General features: G+C 39.8%; 1 protein-coding gene across 4 annotated transcripts; it reads left to right on the top strand.

Annotated features, from left to right (window-relative positions):
* Positions 1-7523: 7523 nt before the first annotated feature.
* eif4eb (eukaryotic translation initiation factor 4eb) lies at positions 7524-15115 on the top strand. 4 transcript variants are annotated; one of them, XM_072707288.1, is made up of 7 exons: positions 7524-7630; positions 9100-9203; positions 9780-9875; positions 10363-10426; positions 12037-12150; positions 12402-12541; positions 14217-15115. In XM_072707288.1, exons 1-7 carry the CDS (start codon positions 7613-7615, stop codon positions 14329-14331), a joined length of 651 nt encoding a protein of 216 aa, XP_072563389.1. In that variant the 5' UTR covers positions 7524-7612; the 3' UTR covers positions 14332-15115. The 4 variants fall into 4 exon arrangements, with proteins under 4 accessions (XP_072563389.1, XP_072563390.1, XP_072563391.1 ...); XM_072707289.1 differs by lacking the exon at positions 7524-7630 and adding an exon at positions 7637-7668; XM_072707290.1 differs by lacking the exon at positions 7524-7630 and adding an exon at positions 7710-7839 and having other exon boundaries at positions 12418-12541.
* Positions 15116-15478: the final 363 nt, after the last annotated feature.

Raw genomic sequence — 15478 nt, 5'->3', positions numbered from 1 at the left:
GCTCTGAACCCAAGGATTCAGCTTGCACTACGTTATCAGGAAGACTATTCCATACTCTGACTACACGCTGTGTAAAGAAGTGCTTCCTTAAATCCAGTTTGAAATGTTCTCCCGCTAATTTCCACCTATGGCCACGAGTTCTTGTATTTGACCTAATGCTGAAGTAACTATTCGGTTGAACAGCATCCAAACCTGTTAGAATCTTATAGACCTGGATCATGCCCCCCCTCAGTCTCCTTTGCTTGAGGCTGAACAGATTTAGCTCAAATAACCTTTCCTCGTATGACATTCCTCTAAGACCAGGAATCATTCTTGTGGCCCTACGCTGCACCTTTTCTAAGGCCGCAATGTCCTTTCTAAGATATGGTGACCAAACCTGCACACAATATTCTAGGTGAGGTCTCACCAAGGAATTGTATAATCTTAGCATTACCTCCCTTGACTTAAACTCCACACACCTGGAGATATACCACAACATCATATTGGCCTTTTTTATTGCTTCCCTGCACTGGCGAGAATGAGACATGGAAGCATCAACATACACACCAAGGTCTTTCTCATAATCAGCTACCTTTATTTCAGTAGGTCCCATAAAATACCTGTACTTTATATTTCTGCTCCCTACATGGAGTACCTTACATTTGTCTATGTTAAATTTCATCTGCCAGGTATTGGCCCAGTCACTAATTAAATCAAGATCCCGCTGTAGCTGCTGAGCCGCTAGTTCAGTATCTGCTACACCACCCACCTTGGTGTCATCTGCAAATTTCACCAGTTTACTGTATATATTGGTGTCTATATCATTTATGTAAATTAGGAACAATAGTGGTCCTAAAATTGAACCCTGCGGTACCCCACTATGAACGCAGGCCCAATGTGACATTATGCCTCTTATAACTACTCGCTGCTTCCTATCTGTTAACCAGTTATCAATCCAGGTCGCTACAGTTCCTAAAATACCTGTCGCTTTGAGTTTAAGTGAGAGCCTCTTGTGGGGGACAACATCAAAAGCCTTTTGGAAATCTAAGTAGATGACATCATAGGCCTTCTTATCATCAACTTCATGAGTAGCTTCCTCAAAAAACTCCAACAGATTTGTTAAACAGGATCTACCTCTCCTAAATCCATGCTGGCTATCCCTCAAAATGTTATTTGAGTCCAGGTAATCTACCATTTTCTCTTTGATTATAGCCTCCATAACTTTACCAGTTATACAAGTTAGACTGATTGGCCTATAGTTTGACAAATTACTTCTATCCCCTTTTTTGAAAATGGGCGTTATGTTGGCATGCTTCCAATCAGAAGGTACCACACCTTCAGATAAGGATTTTTGAAACAGTAAATTAAGGGTCGGCAAATAATATCCCTCATCTCTTTTAACACTATAGGTAAGATGCCATCAGGGCCCTGTGATTTATTTATTTTGAGCTTAGCTAGGCTTTGCAAAACATCAGCTTCAGTTATATATATATATATATATTAGTTATAGACTATGTTGGATTAGTAATAAGAACTGGTAAGTTACTAGTGTCCTCAACAGTGAATACCTGTGCAAAACTATCATTGAACTCATTTACTATATCAATGTCATTTTCAATTATAAGACCCTTACTATCCTGCAGATTAGTAATTTCAGCTTTTAGAGCTCTTTTAGAGTTAAAATACTGTAAGAAACTTTTAACGTCATCCTTAGCCTCCAGTGCGATCTTCCTTTCGACATTCCTTTTAGGTCGTCTAATGTCATTTTTTAATTCAGCCTGTAGATTTAGATACTCTTGCTTTATTCTGTCATCATCAGTTATTTTCCATTTCTGGAACAAAGCCCTTTTCCTCCTTACTTTATACTTTATTTCCCTAGTAAACCACCTAGGTTGCAATTTCCTAGATTTATTCTTGCTGGAAACAGGTATGAAGTCCTCTTGCACTTGCAATAATGTGCTTTTAAAAAATTCCCATGCCTCTTCAACAGTTTTGTTATTTAACTCCATCCAGTTCACAGTTTCTAGTTTTAATCTCATACAATTGAAGTTAGCCTTCCTAACATTATATATTTTTGATTTGGACTTTGCTCTTCGGGCACTTAACTTAACCTCAAATTTAACCATGTTATGATCGCTACTGTCAAGTTGTTCTAAAACGTCTAATTTACCAATCCTGTCCTGGTTATTAGAGAAAACAAGATCAAGAATGGCATCTCCCCTGGTAGGGGTGTTAACAAACTGAGTTAAAAAAACAATCCTGTACTAATTCCACCATCTCAAGTTCATTTTCAGAAGAGCCAGCAACAATGTCCCACTGCATCCCAGGTAGATTAAAATCACCCATAACTACAGTACCACATCATTTTTATTGCTCATAATCCTAATATCACTGTATAACAATCTGCTTTCCTCCGCAGCTACATTAGGTGCTCTGTAACAAACACCGACAATTAGGCTATTTGAGTTTTTAGCATCGAATTTTACCCATATAGCTTCCGTACTTTTACTTATATCAGTAAGCTCCCTTGCCTGCAAGTTTTCCTTTACATATACTGCAACACCACCTCCCTTCTTACCTATACTGTCTTTACGGAACAACGTGTAACCATCCATGTTATATTCTTGTCCATCCTTTTCACTCAACCACGTTTCAGTTATTGCTATAATATCATAAGAGTCCGAAGAGATTAGAGCCTCTAAATCATGAATTTTATTCCTAATACTCCTGGCGTTTAAATACAGACAACAAAGGGTAGGCCTATTACAGTGCCTACTTATAACATGATTTTTTGGGGCTTTCCGTTTCCCCCCAGTTACATACTTAACTAACCTCCCTGCCCCCCCAGTCCCTAGTTTAAACATTCCTCAACTACTCTACAAATACGCCATCCCAGTACACTGGTTCCCCTCCGGTTCAGATGCAACCCATCCAGCTTGAACAGGTCCCACCTGTTCCAGAAGGGTCCTCCAGTGCCCCAAAAACCTAAACCCCTCTTTCCTACACCATCCTTTTAGCCACGCATTTAATCTCCTTATCTCAGTTAACTTAGCCTGACTTGCGCGTGGCACGGGGAGTATTTCAGAAAATACCACCATGGACGTTCTGCTTCTAAGCTTATTGGCGACTTCTATAAATTTATCCTGCAGAACAGCCCAAAAACCTAAACCCCTCTTTCCTACACCATCCTTTTAGCCACGCATTTAATCTACTTATCTCAGCTAACTTAGCCTGACTTGCGCGTGGCACGGGGAGTATTTCAGAAAATACCACCATGGACGTTCTGCTTCTAAGCTTATTGGCGACTTCTATAAATTTATCCTGCAGAACAGCCCTTCTACCCTTGCCTATGTCGTTGGTGCCAACATGCACCACGACAACTGGAGCTGACACACACAGGTGTGCACACAGGTGCTCACGGACGCGTGCTCACGGACACACACTGTCTTGATCGGCTGTTGCTTCTGGGCATGTGTTGTGTTGTAATGCTGTTTGTGCGTGCTGTTCAACAACATTTAACATTTGGTGGTCGTTGTGATTAGTACAGATGTTGTATGTTGTCTTTCTCTTTTCAGCAGACATGGAAGCAGATTATCTGTTTTTTTTTTTTTTCTTTTCTCTCCTCTCTCTCTCCCTCTCTCTCTTTCCCCCTTCTTCTCCTTTGTTTCCCCGTCTTCCTGACCTGTCTACCCACTATAATGTGATGTTTGTATATGTATGGTCAGGTTGACGGCCAGTTTTTGCTGGTACTTGTGACTAGTGACATGGTGTATTGCAACAGCAATAAAGGATTTCATCAATCAATCAATCACTTCCGATTGAAACTGCAGGCGGCATTACTCGGACAAAATTGGAAATTTGAGAATGCATTGCCTGAGGGGAGGAGTGAGCCTGGCCAGCTCGTCCCCTGCCCACACGCAGTGCCCCAAAATTAGTATAAAGGAAGGGGGAGATCTCAGTACTGACTGGAGTTCAGCCGTGGGATAGAGCACACATCGCCCGGCACTTTCAAGGGACTCATGTGTTGGTCTCCTGCCAGGACTGAAACGGGCTTCCCAGTACATGTGCAAGGTGGGTGATGATGGCACGTCTGAGTGTGAATAGCTTTGCAGATTCAATCAATTGTCACAATAACCATAATATCAATTTGCACTTTCTGTACAGTATATGCATGTTTCATTGTCACTTTTTTAAATATATACCTATAATCTATTGTATTCTTTAATGATATATATAATTATTGGATATCACTTGTGATATGGGATTATTTTGCATTGCCTATGATCCAATATTTTGGTATTGATTTTAATGCAAGGTTATTTTGTATTACTTCTAATAAATAGTTTTTAGAAGCAAACCTAAGTGTGCCTGTTTGTTCCTTCGAGAGCCCTGTATCCCCCTCACATCATCTTAAAACATGGGCATACAGCAACTCTTAATTATAACGGACTTTGTATATAATGGATTGTTTTGCCAGGTCCCTATGAAGTCCGATTTTACTGTATATTACAGGGTAATATAAACAAAATTTGCAGTTAGGTACAAATCTCAGTTTTGGGTTCATGGTTCAGTGCAGTTTTGGTTAGCATAGAAAACTGAATTTGTTTTGAAATGATATTTTATTAAAACTGCAAACATAATTTGGAGCAGTTGTAATAAAAAATATTTGTTGATGCACCTGAATAATGAAATACTATATTAGCACACTGTAAAAATAATCAAAATCAAAACTAAAAATAACACTTCATCATAACAATCATAATGAACAAAATCCAATTTAAATTCAGTGTTCTCTACTACAAAGTATGGTTGCGTATATGTAGCAATAAACACCCTGTCTGTTGTAGTTCTTTTTCAGCCAGGTCATAATTTCCTGGCAAAAACGCCTCCCTTAATTGCCTTGAGGAGACTAACTTGCAGAGGCTGTTTCTCCCTTGCTCCTGGCGTACATACAATCACATGATATCATCTCAAATGAGTTAGCATACTGGATGCATTTGCAGCAGCATATCCGAGTTCAGTATAACAGAGCTGACAGACAGTCTTGGTCTTATTATGACAGAGTTGGAGTAATTTATTGGGCAACCAAAATGTTCCCAAACTGCCTGTAACTAGCATTAGCCTTAATTAACCAACTGAATTTAGGTTCTGCCCGTGTTAAGAAATGTATACATTCATTCCATTATGTGCACACCAGGGTTGCCAACTCTCACGCATTTCAGACACTCACGCTATCAGACTCTTATGTAAGAAATTTTTCAGCAAATGCATAATATTCCACTATAACCATAAACTTAGTCACATCAAGCGTTGGGGTAGTTTGCAAACCTTTTAGACTATTTACACAGTAATAAAACCCTTACATACATGTAAACGTGTGTGCAGGCTTCTCTTGAATTGAAAATCTCATGCCGGCCAGCTGACCAAAGTTGGCATCCCGGGTATCGAACTGAAAGGACAAATGCATGTGCCATTATAGCCGTAATATATGTTAAACTTGGCATTTGGTGCAGGCCCTGGCGCTTTTCAGAGCAGGCAAATGCTTGATGGGTGAGTCACTTACCCAATGGATGGTGAGCATAATCTGGCCTAGAAATGTGTCCAGACACAAGTCAGTATGGGGTCTAAGAGGAGGAAAATGAAGATTTAAAAAAAAAAAGAAATTACAGGAAATTACCAATACACACAAGAAGGGCTAGCTGAAATACACATTGTCATTCTGTAGTCAAACCCGAGCATTAATGCCTACTCCCCTTAATAATTCTACATGTTTTGGTGAGGAAGAAAATTTCCCTGTCCTATTATATCATTAAAACAAACAAGCATGACCCTGGTAAAGTTGGCTAGGTTCAGGATCAGAACCTTGAGATTGCAGACATTGGACTTTATTATTGAGGGTTGCATTTCAGGCAGGCAGGTAACGTTCTCCTGGCATCCACCAAACTCAGACTCATCCATCAGACTGTCAGACAGAAAAGCGCGATTTGTCACTCCACATAACACGTTTCCACTACTCCAGAGTCCAGTGGCAGCATGCTTTACATCACTCCATCCAACGCTTGGCATTGGGCTTGGTGATATGAGGCTTGCATGCAGCTCCTCAGCCATGGAAGCCCATTCCATGAAGATCCTGGCGCACAATTTTTGTGCCAGAGGAAGTTTGGAACTCTGCAGTTACTGCATCAACAAAGCGTTGGTGACATTTATGCATTATGCGCCTCAGCACTCGGCAACCCCCCTGCTCTGTTACTTCATGTGGTCTGACAGCTCATAGCTGAGTTTCTGTTGTTCCACAACGCTTCCACTTTGCAATAATTCCATTTACAGTTGACCATGGAATATCTTGCAGGGAAGAATTTTCAAGTGCTGACTTATTGCAAAGGTGGCATCCTATGACAATACCATGAATTTAATGAGCTCGATAGAACAACCCATTCTGTCACAAATGCTTGTAAACCTGACTGCCTGTTAGGTCTGAATGAAACACCTGAATTCAATGATTAAGAGGTGTACTTTCAATACCATATAGTGTAGGGAAAAAAATTACAATACCATACTCATTCTGATGTCTCTGCACTTCCATTACATTTATAATAGACTCTGTTGCAGTGAAGACCCCAGTGAATTCACGTTGCAGTATTAATAACTGTACCCTTTATAAGTTTCTGTAAGAAGCATAATCATAACATCTTTTAAAATTGTTCTTCCCAGGAAACTGCTTCAAACATCCAAAATTCTGGAGAAGAAAAGGTTGAAGAGACAAATTAAGAGGTTTTAAGCCCAGAACCCTATATTAAACATCCATTACAGAACAGGTGATGTATAAAATCTGGTCAGTCTTGTCTGACAAAACATAGAAGATATTCAATATTCATTCATATTTCTGCACCGGCTCCTTTTTCACTTGCGATTGAAAGCTCTGGCTCCTGTCTATTTAACAATGATGATTAATGTGGACAATTCAGACAATTAAGTAATTATACAAGTGATCAAGCATACATTTTAAAATGCATACGTTGTAATCAGTTGCTTGTAGTATATTTACACATTTTTGTTACACATTTTTGTTTTGTTTAAAATATTAAAATCAGCCAACACACTGTATGCTTTGAGATACAATCTTTTTCAGGTAACAGATTAAATTGCATTTCCCACAGTTTGTATGTCTACATTTAATTATGACTAAAGGGGTCGTCGATTGTAAAATTTGACAGAAGGGCTCTGCGCCTTGAAGAAATACAGCGCGCCACGCTGAAGCCACTCCTAAGTACGGTCAACCGCCTGTATAGTAACTACTGAACAGAATTTTTCTGAAAAGTTTTCAAGAGAATATCTTAACAAGTATACACGACAAGTATTCACTGTATTTGTTAATATGGCCATATCCTTTTGACAAATCAGTTTGAATCAGTAGTAGAAGTGATACTGTATCTTAGCTTTGAAACAAAATGTTTTATTTATTTAGTTTTAGGGAGCAGCTGTCCCTAAAAACTACATATCCCATCAACCACAGAGAGCGCAATTTATGAGCATGCGTAGACCACTCTCCAGACACTTAGCCATCACGTTGCAAAGTTCGGTCCAATCGGGTCTTACTTTTCCAGCTGAGGCTTTTGAATTAGATTGAAATAAAATGGCGACCGCGGAACCGGTGAGTGTGTGTGGTGCTGTGGAACATTGGTCACTATGGTCCGTTTACAGTTTATTTCTGGCTCGTCGGTCGTATTTTTCGGGTTGTATGGATGGGGGTATCGCGTGTTTTCTCCAGTTTTGCGATAATTTGGCTCCTGGCAGCGAAAGACATCGGGAATGTTTTTGGAGGTGCGGCGATTTCCTTCGTTATGGGAAGGAGCCCCAGACGTGAGTCAGGCATCGCTGTCATGGCTGGTGACGGAGCTCGCGGACGAGAGCAGTAGCACTTGTAGTAATGGTGGTGTAATACTGAAGTAACACTGGTAGTAACAGTAGCGGCGTTGGCACTTCTCGACCACGCGGTACTAGCTGTCAGCGCTGCGTGCTTTTAAGTTCAGCTGTCATGTGTAATGATTGATGACCAAGTGTCAGTGCTTGATACTAAGCGGGGACACGTCGTCTTCGTTTATTTGCTTTAATGCTCTGGGATTGTTTAGTGGCATTAGCGGCTATAACCGCCGGCAACTTGATGTTGTAAGAGTCGCCGCACTTTCAGCACATGGGACGGTAATGGGGATCGCATTAACATTAATTTGAACACTGTTAACCAACTTTGACTTAAAGCTCACAATCGTTAATATATTTCTCATTTCCAAAATGTACCAGCTCAACACTGTAAAGCTCATTTTATACTAGTACATCGCCCATATACGTACTTATTGGTGGTATTTGGAAATAAGCCTGTCTGCATCTTCATACCGAATAACATCAGAAAAGTAAACGTTAGTTTTTTACAATTGTTGTGTGAGTGAGGAATAGTAATAAACTGCCTTGTTTGTTCAATATAATCAGGCCACAAGCAATAGTTTTAATTATGTACCAGACTGTTTAGAGAAAATGAACTCTGTGTTGTATCTTGCATAAATGGGAGACATGCTTTCACAGGGAGCAGAGGTGAGTGCACTTTTCAGGAAGCATCAGTTACAAGCTGCCTGAACCTTCTTGTTTAATTCATGTGATTAAGGAGAGTGCAATAAACTTGCCCCTTATTATTAGTCAGCTCTGGTTAGCTACCTCCTGGCCTCAGTTTGAGGGCTGAGATTATCACCTAATATCTTCTGGTCTTTTACAATTTATATTCTTCCCACTCGTTGAACCACAGGTTCTGAAGAGTGTTTTTAAAATATACATGCCAGGTCTTTTTAGGTCGCTCCCATGAATTGATAGTCACGGGAGAACCAAGGCTTTGAAGCTTACAGTGCGTTGTAGTGCACTGTCCAGTGCCTGGCTGATATTAACGAACAAAGGAGTGGTCTGTGGGTTTAGTGGCTTATTGGAAGTGCACAATAAGCCCATCCACTGGAGTTCGGAGTCTCGTTTTCCCTTTTGCAGTGAAGACCCCAGTGAAGTCACGTTGCAGTATTAATAACCGTAAGTTTCTGTAAGAAGCATCATAATCATAACATCTTTTAAAATTGTTCTTCCCAGGAAACTGCTTCAAACATCCAAAGTTCTGGAGAAGAAAATGTTGAAGAGACAAATCAAGAGGTTTTAAGTCCAGAACCCTACATTAAACATCCATTACAGAACAGGTGATGTGTAAAATCTTATCAGTCTTGTCTGACAAAACATAGATCTTCAATATTCATTCATATATCTGCATCGGCTGCTGGATCTGTGCTGACTTCTCCATGTTAATGGAGGTTTTTTTTTAATTCAAACATGACTGGATGCATCTCACATGAATTTGCAGCTTGCTAGTATAATAAAGGTGTTAATTATATTGTTTTATACATATTTATTCCAGCAGTCCTTGCACTTACATGCACTCCTACCCTTTTTTGACATTCATCAACCACACATGCACTTTGTATATATCAACCGCATTGTATGTGTCTAGTTTTAACTGTATATCTGCAGCGTGTATGAGAGCCAGTGACAACTGGTGACAAATTCCCTGCATGTATGAACATACTCAGCCTATAAACCTGACTCTGATCTTGAATTATTCCAGTGCAATATTATGATCTTTTGGCGCAGTGTTCTGTGGATTTTTGTGTTTATATTTACATAATTCTTAAATGTGCAATACATTGTTTATTACTACTTTTATATTCAGTGTATGACTAGACATCAAATGATTGTTAAATATCTTTTCTCTTTTACAGGTGGTCTCTTTGGTTTTTCAAAAATGACAAAAGCAAAACATGGCAAGCCAACCAGCGTCTAATCTCGAAATTTGACACTGTTGAAGATTTTTGGGCGTAAGAAGCTTCCTTTTTTATTGCTCGGATTTTAGAGCTTGTGTATTTTCCTGTCAGTACCACTTTAAATGCTCGATTTGCTTCCAGGTGCTTCTATTGTATATTGTACCCTGAATACATTTCAAGGGATATTTTGCTTATCACCAAGTGTTATCATATACATTCAAAGTCACATGGTCTGCACCACTTCCCGTGGTTAGATCCCATGATTATGTAGAAGGCTATCGATGGTGGAATGTTCACTAGGAACTAACTGGTAAGACAAAAGCCAGCACACAAAATAAACTAAAATTGGGAATTGTGAAGTAACTGAATCGCAGAATCAAATTAACTCTGTAACTGAATTGCCATGTCAGTTAAAAACATAGTGCTCATTGTTTATGCTTTGAATTTGAGTTAGAAGTATGACCTGGTTCATAAGTGTAATGTTAATGCATCTCTTTGTATGTGTTTTTTTATTTTTTTGGGGGGGGGGGGGGTTGTACAGGCTTTATAATCATATTCAACTTTCAAGCAACCTGATGTCTGGTTGTGACTACTCCCTTTTTAAGGTAGGGATGCTGTTTATTTCTATGCATATTCATTTTAATACTTAAATGTTTAATGTCATCAGGTCAAAATTACTTTTCCGCTCTTAGAAATAGGACTGCATGAAAATTGGAGTGAAGGAATCCTAAAGCTGAGTCACTCCTAAGGATATCCCATACAGTATGGAGGTGTGGTTGAAACTGGCTAGGAGCTTGGGTGGAACCACATAATTGTCTCCTGTCCTTCAGCTAATGCAAGTAAAGGTCTCTTTCGGTTTCAAGGAATAGGGTTAGGGTTGAAATGGGCTAGAAGCTCTGATGGAACCACATCATTGCCTTTTACCCCTCAGCTACGCACCCCAACTGATGTTCATGTCTGATAGGCTTAAGGAGAACATTTAAGGTTTAGTTTTGGCGTGTCGAGGTTGTTTTGGGTTTCAGGGTAATGTGGCTCCAAGTAGGTGCTACTATAACTTTAAGCCTTTTGCAGATCATGCATTTTAATGCGGGTATTTTTGTATTTAGCTCTGCTGAATAGGCATATGAACCTTTTATAGTATGTAGCTGACACCTTGAGTACATAAGAGGAAACAGTTTGCTGCATTAGTTAGTCCAGCATAATAGTCATTGATTAGGAAATATTTTGTGGTTAGGTTTTGCAGTGCCCAGAACTAATGTACTATCCAGTCGTAAGTTCAATAAATTCCACCTAAACACACATCTTTGTGTTGAGCTTTCCTTGCTTATTTCTTAATTACTTTAGACATTTGATAGCCACCGAGTCATACAAGAATGATTCCATGATTTATACATGATTTGTATTGTGATAACCTTCCTGTGCTCCTGGGGAAATGTTTTTTGGTGCCAGCGGGCACCTGTATATGGATGCTATGACAGTAAAGTGTGTGGCTCAGTAGGCTAAGCCTGTGTGCTTGTAATCACAAGGTCCCTGGTTCAAACCCAGCCTCAGCATGTCTGCGGGTCCTTGAGCAAGGCCCTTAACCCCCAGAAACCCCCTGTTCTAGAAAGAGCAAGTTGGAGGCATAAAAAGAATTTCCCCATGAGGGACAATAAAGGTTAAATTAATTAAAGCCCATTTGATGTTTCATGTATATATGTTTTTTCTTTTACATTATTTCCTCAGAGTAGTGAATTGTATTAATTACATAAATTTACAAATGAGAGGGGGCCATTCGGCCCATCAAGCTCGTTTGGGGAGAACTTAACTAATAGCTCAGAGTTGTTAAAATCTTATCTAGCTCTGATTTAAAGGAACCCAGGGTTTTAGCTTCCGCTGCACTACCAGGAAGACTATTCCATACTCTAACTACACGCTGTGTAAAGAAGTGCTTCCTCAAATTTGTTTTAATGTAATGTAAATTTGTTTAATTCTTCTAAGCAGTTAACCATAAAAATTCTGGAATTCTCAAATGACTACCAGTGTAACCCAAAGCTCAAACAACCAATCAACCACACTTGTGCAAGCCCTGGTTCTTCTCTGGCTGTTTGTAATCAGAAGCCGAGTTGGTTCGATGGTCATTTCAAATCTCTGAACGTCCTGAGAGTCCTGGGGCCTGTGGAGACTGCATGGTGATTAGGTGGTAAATCCTGTCTGACCTCCTGTCGGCCCACAGGACGGCATCGAGCCCATGTGGGAGGATGACCGGAACAAGCAAGGGGGCAGGTGGCTGGTCACCCTCAGCAAGCAGCAGCGTCGCTCGGACCTCGACCGCTTCTGGCTGGAGACCGTGAGTGTTTAGCCCCAAAGCAGCAGGGGGCAGACTGCTAAGAAAACTATGCTTTTCCACTTATGACAAAATTTGGTGGCGTTCCTTCTCAGCTGGAATATCCTGCATGAATACTAAGAGGGTATTAAGATGATTGTATATGTAAATGAGTGAAAATAATAATTATAAGAAGTTGCCCCCCTCGGGACCAGTGCTTTGTCCTCCGTCTGAGAGAATGCACCTGATGATGATGATGATGATGGTCTTCCCAGCTGCTGTGCCTCATAGGTGAAGCATTTGATGACTACAGCGATGAGGTATGCGGAGCAGTCGTCAGTGTTCGAACCAAAGGAGACAAAATTGCCGTCTGGACATCCGACTATGAGAACAAGGAAGCCATAACACACATAGGGTCAGTCATGATTTGAGGAGCTTTGAGGGGTTCATTGCTGAGATGAGGAAATTTGCTTTGTTTGCATAGTTTAGATAAGCTTACATCTTTGGTAGATGAATCAGAAGATAACATCATAATCTTTCAGGCTACCAAACCTCCAAATCTGGTAGCATGTTTTGTCCGTCCCTCCATCCATCCAGTTAACCCCTGGGAGTCTGAAGGTGTTTTGGAGCCCTGAAGAGATTCTGACATGTCCTGACATTTGTGTATTTTTCAGTTACTTATAAACATATAAATGTCTAAAGTCTGATAACATTGTATTCCGCACAAACTGGGCTACAATAATATATGAATATATGTATGTACAAGTCTTTATATTCGAGAAAAAAGCAGTTATGTTTGATTATTGAAAACAACAAAAAAATAAGTCACTGAAATTAGACCACAAAACACATTCATGACATTTGTGTACAAGACTTTTGTGACCTGGATCTTGTAGTGTAGAGGTTTTACTTCAAAATGATGTGACAATCATCTCACTCGCTCATTTACAGAAAACAATACATTCATTTAAATTTTCTAAGACACTTTTTGTTTAGAAAGGCCATATGCAAGGAGGTGGGAATGATCATGAATAATGCTGTAGTTCACACCAGAGAAGACAAAGACCTGCATAATGAGCTGTATAATTACCCCTTTCAGTCAGGTATGGGACAGAGGAAAGTGCTACAAGAAAATAATTTGAGGACAGAAACATATTTCTTTGTTTGTGGTTTATTTAGCATGCGTGTCCCGATGTGAGGTGCTGGTGAAGGCAAGGGTGATGCAGACACATTACTAAAAACAAATGAATAAAAAAATGTTAGCCTAAAAAAAATTTTCGCATCTCAAACATTTACACCCGAAATGTTTGTGCTAAATAACATTAATGACAGCAGTGTTATAAGCTAACCAAAACGGAGCCAAATATATATTAGCAACCATAATCTAAAGCTATACAAAACGAGGTGAAATACATTATAACATTTACAAACATCTGTAAACTCCATAAGGCATTAGCTTATCCACCAGGAAATAACATGTTTGCTACATAAGGCAGCATGTTAGCAGAGTTATCTACATGCTACACTAAACTATGTAAATAGAATTGAAAGCCAATGTTTCACATAAGCTGACAAAAGCTAGCTGAAGTGAGGAAAATATTTACTAATATTAGTTTAAAATTATCAGAATAAGAGTTATATAAGACTTAATAACTTACCCATTGTCATAGCAGCTTGCTGTGTGTGTGTTTTTAAGCCGGGGGGCGTGGCCTTGTACGCATAGTGCCCGGACTTTTTTCCGTGTGAATGGCGTGTGGGCGTGCCCTGCCTCGGGTCATTAGCAGATAATGAAGTCTATAGATATATTTCTCATGTCTGTCTGTGCAGTATTCGCGGAGTTTCAGTTCATTTTAGTGACGTGTTTCAAAAAGATTTTCGCGGAGACTGAGACGGCTGAAAGCGCACCCTGTTTATTTTCTTTATTTTACAAAAGTAAAAGTAAAATAAAGTGTACTACACTTACGTGTATGATCAAACATGACAACGCATTTTAAGTTCTTTTCACAGTTACCAGAAAAAAAGTGTCCCCACCGGCGGGTCTGCCGACTCCCAAGGGTTAAGGATACTTACTATGTTCTTTTTGGCCACAGGAGGGTATATAAAGAGCGGCTCGGAGTTCCCCAGAAGATGTCTATTGGATACCAGTCTCATGCTGACACAGCAACCAAGAGTGGATCCACCACCAAAAACAAATTTGTCATCTGAGAACTCTCAGGGGTTCTCCTTTAACAGCCCTCCTCCTCTTCATCAGCACATTTTCCATGCTGAGGAGGCTGCGGCCAGGGCTCTGAACCCAGATAAACCAAAGCTTGTCAAATGCAGAGTGGACTGCTTTTACCTGTCAAAAGTCATGCCTTCCACAATCCACATGCCCCTGATCCCTCTTCTTTTGTTTGCCAAGGGAAGAAAAGCAACATTTCACGGCTACTGGACTTGGGTTTCCAGTACATTAACCTCAAATGATGGGGGAGATGAAATGCATTAAACTTATAACCGTATTCTCACAAAGGTCTTTGCCTATAAGTTACACTGCAAATAAAAAGGTTATTTTCTGGAGCTTTAACTTTTTTGTGCTCCCCTCTTTGATTCTGTACAGCTGTGTTTTTGCTGTAATCTTTATCTTGCATGTGCCTTTTTAATTTATTTTAATTTGCCCAAAGAGGCGTGTTAGTTTTCAAAGCCATTAGTTTTTTTCCCTTCCAGGGCCTTGTACTTAAGTATGTAATCAGCTTAACATGATTACTGGCTCCTTTTTTCTTTTATATTAATGTAATGTAAATTTTTCCTCAATTTAACACTCATTTCAGTTTAATGATAATGAAATATTGTGAATCTCTTTTGTAATCCTTTTCTACATTCCTTGCTAAAAATATAGTTTGACATATATTCAGTTTAATATATTATTTCTTTGTTTGGATGCCTCTTTTGGACAATGGCCCACTTGTGTTAAATCAGTCTGTAAATAAATGTGTACAGTGAATTGTCTTTACTGCGAGTCTCCACATCTCGTGCTTTCAGAAGCATTGTATTCTGTGGACTAACTGAATGCACTTCCTACAGTATGTACGTATTATAGACATTAGAGTAATTTTGGAAACGTGACTGACCAAGTATAATTGCATGGTGGCTCTTTGTGTGGCACTGTTCCATCACACCTGAAGGGTAGGGGGTTTGAATCCTGCCTCTGCTTGTTCTGCCTGTTTTACACACATTTCCTCTGGTTTCCTCCTGGATTCAAAGACAATTCACTAGGCTCATTGACTTACCTAAATTGCTGTATGTGTGTGTGTTTTGGAATCCCATCCAGTGTGTACTGCCTGGAATAGAGTCCAGCCCCCCCCCCCCCGTAATA

Source organism: Paramormyrops kingsleyae, chromosome 25, assembly GCF_048594095.1.
Source record: "Paramormyrops kingsleyae isolate MSU_618 chromosome 25, PKINGS_0.4, whole genome shotgun sequence".
NCBI classification, from domain to species: domain Eukaryota; kingdom Metazoa; phylum Chordata; class Actinopteri; order Osteoglossiformes; family Mormyridae; genus Paramormyrops; species Paramormyrops kingsleyae.
This window is presented reverse-complemented; position numbering and strand designations above follow the sequence as displayed.